Here is a 7,945-nt window from a genome sequence, read left to right as displayed (position 1 = left end):
TTTGTTTTTTTGTTTTTAAATAAAATCTTTCCCTGACATATCAGATGGTCTGAATATATCTTAAAACATTCATTCTATCCATTTAAAAAAGGGGGTTCTCCTGTTAAAGGGGCACAGGCAGGACAGAGACCATAGTCTCCATGATTCAGAGCAGTGCACGACTGGTGCACACAAGTTGCATACATCATAGTGCAAGCAGCAAGTCCCCATGCTCCATCAATTCCATATGGAGAAAAGAAGTGGGGAGGGCAGAGGAAAATGGTACATACGAGTCCATGATGGAGAGGCCTGGTAGGCTGGAAATACCTCCTGTCATTTCAAGATGAGGCTAATGAGCTGTGTCATAATAATAGGGTATGGATCTCAAGTCCACCCAAAAAGGTGGAAAAAGGTCATGATTACCTTCACCACCACATGATTATCAGTGTACCACCCCTAGAAATCAGAGTCACAAGTGATTTGGAAACTTTTTGTTTAGTTTTGCTTTTTGAAAAGAAATCACAAGATATTGAAACAAATATCATTGTTTGGCTTAATTCAGGTATTCTTCATTAAACAGTACACAGACTTTATTGAGTGATTGAAAATATACACAAGGAACAATAGCTTTTTCTCTGATTTTTTTCTTTTTTTTAATTTGACTTTCTTCCCTTTAAATAACCCAGTTTTCAATCATGAAAAGGGCACTTGTTTCTACAGTAGCTGTGCTCTGCTTGTTCAGTTCCAAATACTGTTTCCAAGCTTCTTCCTTGCCATTGCTGAGGTTACATCTCCATTTGCTCAGTAAGCAAATTCTAGAAGGTTGCAAGGATTGACCCCCTAAGTTGTTCTTTCAGATTCTATTTCTCCATAGAGTTCAGCTAATGTTTTAAACTCGGGCCCCCAGTCTCCAAGGTACTGATAATCCTGGTCTGATTGAGTAGTTGCTGAATCCAGGGAGCTGATGGATCCAGCTTCTGATCTCTGACCCTCGTAGGCGTAAGTCTGCAGAGAGTCATAAGGAGGGACGCTGGGGTCTAGGTCGGCTTCCGCTAGTCTTTGCTTAATAAATTCCTGAACATCTATACTTTCCAGAGTGGACAATGTCTGGTGTCTGGGGGTAAGTTTCACTTCCGGTCTGATATCTCTGCGGTACTTTAGCTCCTCAGCAGCAGATGGATTCCTCAAGGCGGTGATGTCAAAGGCCTCCGTGTCTTCCTCGCCGCCCCCCTCATCATCGTAGGTGACCACATTCTCCCGCACATCCTCCTCTGAAATGATCAGGGGCTCTTTTTTGCTGCGTCTCAGGGTGATGAAGAGTACAACAATCGCTAAGCAAAAACAGAAAGAGGATGAAGAGTTAGAAGAAAGAACATTTTTGGAGATGGGACATCAGCAATTTCCAACTATTCTCATCAGCTATGTTTCATTTGGGCTTACATTGTGATCTCTGCACTCTCTGAATACCACCGCAAGAATTTTTAATATTCCAAAGAATGTAGAAAATGATTATCCCTATAAAACAATGGGAATAGTTGATCTGGTGAACCCCATGATATTCTCATTTGCCAGGCTATGCTTTCAGGATTCCTGACTTGTGATTGTCTAACCACTCATTGTTTACGCTGAGGAGAATAGATGATGGAAAAGCAATATGAAAAAAAAAAAGCAATATGAAATTCTGACTGGAAAAATAATTGTGTGTGGAGGGGTCAATCTATAGATATTAATTCATCTAAAGATGCATACACTAAAAGCAGGGTATTTTAAGTTTTTGTAAAACAGGAAGAAGGAGCCCCTATCTTTAACCCTTTTTGATTCTGTGTAGGAATAAAAGCAGGGATATTTTACATGGTTCATCTCTTTTGTCCATTATCCTTTAGAATGTTATCAGGCTGTAATTATTGCATTTAACTACCAGATTTCAAAATATGTTATTTATTTTTATGTTCATGTAGAAATATTTCCATTTACACAATGTTCTTTACATAAAACTTATTTAATGCTCAAAATAGAGCTGGGATTTCCTCACTTTTAAATTGAAAAAACTGAGACTCAGGAAAAATTACATGAGTAAATACTATGTAAGTTTAGGTCATACAAATGGTGGGTGGAAAAGCTGGGGCTCTAGTTTATTACTTTTCACATTAAAGGTGATGATATTTCCATTGCCATATTCAACTTTAGTATTTTAAAAATATAGAACATGAAAAAGTACATAGAACTGAGTGTCCTGTTGGATGTGTGTCTTAGGGAAATTTTTCCAAATACAGTGAATAGTTTCTTATTACCAGTAATGTAGCCGCTGGGTAAATTGATAGAAATTTATCCTGGGTATTTTACTTTGGTTGTTCTTTCATTACTTTCAAATTATTCAGTTGGATGGTATTAAACCATTACTAAACAGAATTATCTCATTTTACTTTTTGTCGTTAGGCCCAAGGTCTTTTACTTCATCTCTACAGACTGTTTTCTTCTTGGTTAGCTGATACTCTACATTTTATTATAACAAGTATTAGGTTCACTCTTATTTTAAATATCACAATATGATAATCAGATAAGTAAATTCAAATGGATGTAGGATTACTAGATTTAACGAATAATTCAGGACACCCAACTAAATGTGAATTTGAGATGGATAACAACAACAAAAATATACTATATGTATAACATGAGATGAAACAGCAAAAATACATGTATAATGTATGTATATATGTATACATAAACAACATATATTATATAGTGTGTGTACATATACACATACATATATATATAGTCAATTATGTCCAAAGCAATATGGATATATTTTATGGAAACATTAAAAAAAAATATATATATATATAATATAGATTTATTTCACTATTATGCATGGGGCATATTTTTGTTATAATTTAAGTATGGAAGTTAAAGTGTTAGGCACTCAGTTGTTTCTGTTTGTCACCCCTATGGACTGTAGCCTGCCAGGCTCCTCTGTCCATGGGATTCTACAGGCAAGAATATTGGAGTGGGTTGCCATTCCCTTCTCCAGGGAATCTTTCTGCCCCAGGGATCAAATCTGGGTCTCCTGCATTGCAGGCAGATTCTTTACTGTCTGAACAATCAGAGAATATATATATATATATATATAAATACAACTTTATACATATATACTTATATATATATATACATGTACATATGCATACATATATGTGTATATGCATAGCATAAGTATGTCTTATTTAATAGATCTGAAGGTGTGTAAGTGCATTCATATACATACATGCATAAACACCTACAGATTATAATTTTATACAAATTTCACACTTCTATGCTGTATATTGTCTATTTATCTATTTATTTATATATGTATATTATATTTTATTTGGAAATCCTGATTATATGTAAGCTTAAATGAATGATCATAAAGCAAACAAACACCAGGTTAGCTATCCTCTGATAAAGAACATACCTGATACCCTAGAAACAACCTTCTATACCTCCCTTCCCCTCTAAAAAGTACCTTCTGTTCTTCATTTTTGTATTATTTCCTTGCTTGTCTTCATATAGTTTACCCCCTTTTTATGATAGCCCTAAACTAGACAAGTGTTGCTGAATTTGAACTGTATATCAAAGTGTGTACATGCTTTGAAGTCTTGGAAATATGGAGAGGAAAGAGAATAGGCATTCAAGCCAGAAGTGGATAGGAGAATTACGAGAAAGAGGTCCACTGTATGTGGAAAGAGAGGGTCCCAATACTGGGAAGAATCTGAATTTGAGGCAGGTGGAAGACTGTGGGAATGAAGAAAAAACAAAAGAGAAAAAACATCTTTACAGAGAGTCAAGGAATCATCTGGAAATGTAAGGAGTAAAAGGATAGTGACTGGGTACTGTGAAAATGCAATGGGGAAATTAGAGTTGACATGGTAAAGCTTTGATCACTGTGTTTGGAAGAGAGTGATCACAGAAAAGGCTGGAAATGAAATGCTGATTCTTCATATGACCCCGCTTCATAAATGCTCTGTTACAGAGTACAATACTTTTCTATTCACATGACTTAGTCTTTTTGCTGAATGCCATCAGTATTTGATATCTCACTATTTATTTTAGTGTAAATTCAGCATATAGCCTTTAAATTCAGTAGCCCAAGCAGAATCCTCAAGTAACATACTTCATTCTATCCAGAGGTTTATATTTATTATCCACCATATATTTCTGCTCATCATTATGGTTAAGTGAGGAGGCTGTTCTAGATTAAAATATCTACTGATAGTTCTACACACTGCCTAATTTATTATAATAAAATTTCTTAGTGTTTTAAATAAATCAAGCTATTTTTCTTTATGTTGAAATGGCTGATGATGGATGTCAAGGGACTTTATGTGATGTATAACAGGGAGAATGTGATCAATACTATTACTAAAGTATGAAAGTAATATACATCCCTTACTACTAGTAGTATTCTATTTGCCCAATGTAACATATTTGATAATGCTGGATTTATTTTTACAATACCTTCTGCTGCTGCTGCTGCTGCTAAGTCGCTTCAGTCGTGTCCGTCTCTGTGCGACCCCAGAGACAGCAGCCCACCAGGCTCCACCATCCCTGGGATTCTCCAGGCAAGAATGCTGGAGTGGGTTTGCCATTACCTTCTCCAATGCATGAAAGTGAAAACTGAAAGTGAAATCACTCAGTCATGTTTGACTCTTCGCAACCCCATGGACTGCAGCCTACCAGGCTCCTCCATCCATGGGATTTTCCAGGCAAGAGTACTGGAGTGGGTTGCCATTGCCTTCTCCGTGATAGCTTCTAGTTGCTTAAAAAGCTGTCCCTGACTTATATGGGTTGATTCAAAATATAGATGCTAGTTAAATTTGAATGTACAGTTTTACATCTATTTCTTTCTAGGCAAAGAGTTACTTGCCAGTGACAAATGATTCCTAGATTTGTTGCATACCTATTTATTATAAAGATCAATATATAATTAGCCATACAATCTGGAACACTTTTAAGGGTGTAAAGGGATTCACTTATAATTACATCAGAATATCAGGACAAATACGGGCATACAATCCCTTTGAAAGTGAAAGTGTGAGTCTCTCAGTCTTGTCTGACTCTTTGTTGACCCCATGAACTGTAGCTCGCCAGGCTCCTCTGTCCATAGAATTCTCCAGGCAAGAATACTGCTGTAGGTAGCCATCCCCTTCTCCAGGAGATCTTCCCTACCAGGGATCGAACCCAGGTCTCCTGCATTACAGGAAGATTCTTCACCGTCTGAGCCACACCGTACTAATTAGTGTGAAACCGTCATGTGTGCGTGCTCAGCCGCTTCAGTCACATCCAACTCTGTGAGACACTATGAACTGTAGCCCACCAGACTCCTCTGTCCATGGGGTTCTCCAGGCAAGAATACTTGAGTGGGCTGCCATGCCTTCCTCCAGGGGATCTTCTCCACCCAGGGATCGAACCCACGTCTCTCTATGTCTCCTGCATTGGCAGGCGGGTTCTTTAGCACTAGCGCCACCTGGGATAGTCAATGGCAAATTTAAATCAACTCAGTGAAGAATATGGATGCAGAGAAGAATGTGGAAGGTACATTCCTAATGTCTGTCTTTACACTCATGTTTGTTTAGTAGATGTTTCTGGAGCAGATGGCACACAGCACATACTCCATAAACAATTCCTATGTGGATGAACAAAAGAATGATTTTTCTGAGAGTGACAATGTGACACTGGGTTAATTGAGTCTTCATGAATAGTAATTGTCTTACTAGGAAAATAATTTTTAAATATTTAAAAAATCAGCTTCATGTTCCTAAAAATTCCAAACATCTAAGTTTGCTTGAAAGTATTTCTTAAAGTTTGAAAAACAAAATGCTTCCCTAAAATTGCAAGGCCAAATTTATTTAAAGAGAATGAGTGAAGATAATAATCATACTTGAAAGTTAAACCCAATTTTAAAACTGGCAGGCAAGTGATATATTTGTATTAATCCCTCACAGTATATCAAACTATAGACATATAACAGGGTAGCACTTCTTTCAGTGTTTCATCTGAGAAAATATACTATGATAGAGCCACGGAGTTGTTAAAAAAGAGAAAGAGAGATACAGAGCTTGTCCTCTGTTCAAAATTATGTTATAAATGATTTCTGGTATTTTGCAGCTTAGTTATATGAACTGGAGTGAAATGAATAAATTGTAGTATTTGAAGGAAATGGCAACCCACTCCAGTATTCTTCCCTAGAAAATCCTATGGACAGAGGAGCCTGGTGCAGGCTACTGTCCATGGGGTCACAAAGAGTTGGACACGACTGAGCGACTTCACTTTGACTTTTCACTTTCATGCACTGGAGAAGGAAATGGCAACCCACTCCAGTGTTCTTGCCTGGAGAATCCCGGGGATGGGGGAGCCTGATGGGCTGCCATCTATGGGGTCGCACAGAGTCGGACACGACTGAAGCGCCTTAGCAGTAGCAGCAGCTTCCTGATGAATATTTTATTCTTGGTTAGTGTATTTCTTTTTCTTTTATTCTCATTAAGTGTGACCAGGATTTTAATCCTACCTGATTCATTTCAAAGAAAATTAAAATGAATTTACTGTATCATTATTTTATTCATAAAGAGATTCAAATTTGTGGAAACAGTTTTCTCTTTGTTTTCTTCTATATTATATTTACTTACTCATATAATCTTTCCAATACCCGGAGTACTAAGGGGTTTTGAATTTTCATAACTTAACTGACATACAACTTACATTTGAATAAATTATGTATTGACTCCTAACATACCCCGCAAATACTTTTCATAGCAGATATTTTTACCCCTAAATATCACTGATTCTTTTTTTGTATCGTCATATGTTAGCACTAAATTTGGTAGGATGAAGTGGCCCAAGTCAGGGAGATTATTTTTATTAGCTTCTGTAGCCATAATTGGTAATGACACTTCTCACTGCAACTTATTTTTTCACACCCAGGGGAATCCATAAAGTCATTCACAATAACTCTGATGACAAACAGGTTTGCCACTTATCTTCTCATCAATTTCACTTCCTCTCCTAGCCCCTCACTCTCCTCTTACTACATCCACCTTGATTCCCATGCAGGAGGAAATTTACATCCCCAAATAGGAGCAAACTACTTGGTGAATTCATCTAAGTCAGCTGATTATCTGTGATGTGTGGACTATGAAGGTAGCTGGAAGAAGTCCATTTTAGATCCTGATTAAATGATCTCTTGCCCTGGTTTGCTCTGCCCACAGTTCTGGACCCTCTGACAAGTAATGCAGTGAGTTGGGAAAGAGATGTCAGATGCCCAGGAGAGGAAGGGAATTCCAAGAACCCCATCCTCTAGCACCAAACTGATTGCATCATGACGGCTTACTGTAAATTCTTTCCTATTCATTCCTTAAAAGGGATCTGAAAAGTTAATCCTGACAAAACATAACTCACAAGGTGCACATTTGGCACTTAAAGTTAGGCCCTTTGGTTTTCAAGCACCATTTTCTAGTAATCGATGTATACATAGATGGGGTCTACTAAATTGCAAAATATTGAATAATATCTAGCCTATAATAAAACATAAATAAGCAACAAAAATTTTTACAGATGACTGTAAGGTTATTCTAGTTGAAACTTCATTTCATAGATTCATAAATAGAAGCAAAAATACCGTGGTCTTGAGATCACACAGTTAATTAGTGGCAAAAATGGGGCTGAATTTCCACAATGCCAGTCATGTACATAAAGAGCTACTAACTGAAACATTTCTGTATCAAAATATTAGTTTCATGATTTATTTAGCTGTTGAGGTTGAATGCAAATTCAGAATTACAAGTTCTAAAATAGAGTATTGCTACCTCTGATATTGCTGATATTTTTCTGGCAGCCTGTGAACTCACATATTAGCCAACATTATTTCAAAATCTGCTGGCATATTGAGTGCAGCACATTCACAGCATTATATTTCAGGATTTGAAATAGCCCAATT

At 37.0% G+C, this 7,945-nt stretch overlaps 1 protein-coding gene across 6 annotated transcripts in view; it reads right to left on the bottom strand.

The window, feature by feature from the left end:
- Nucleotides 1-536: 536 nt before the first annotated feature.
- CDH18 (cadherin 18) overlaps nucleotides 537-7,945 on the bottom strand; it is a 1,275,757-nt gene continuing 1,268,348 nt past the window's right edge. For 4 of the 6 annotated variants that reach the window (XM_044932378.2, XM_045163642.1, XM_044932379.2 and 1 more), the window contains one exon: nucleotides 537-1,310. In XM_044932378.2, coding sequence (XP_044788313.1) covers nucleotides 820-1,310 — 491 coding nt within the window. In that variant the 3' untranslated portion in view covers nucleotides 537-819. The remainder of the gene's footprint in view (nucleotides 1,311-7,945) is intronic. The other 2 variants (XM_025270679.3, XM_025270680.3) reach the window with 1 other exon arrangement.

Source organism: Bubalus bubalis, chromosome 19 (genome assembly GCF_019923935.1).
Source record: "Bubalus bubalis isolate 160015118507 breed Murrah chromosome 19, NDDB_SH_1, whole genome shotgun sequence".
NCBI lineage: Eukaryota > Metazoa > Chordata > Mammalia > Artiodactyla > Bovidae > Bubalus > Bubalus bubalis.
Note: the sequence above shows the minus strand (reverse complement) of the source record. Positions and strands in the feature narration are given on the sequence as shown.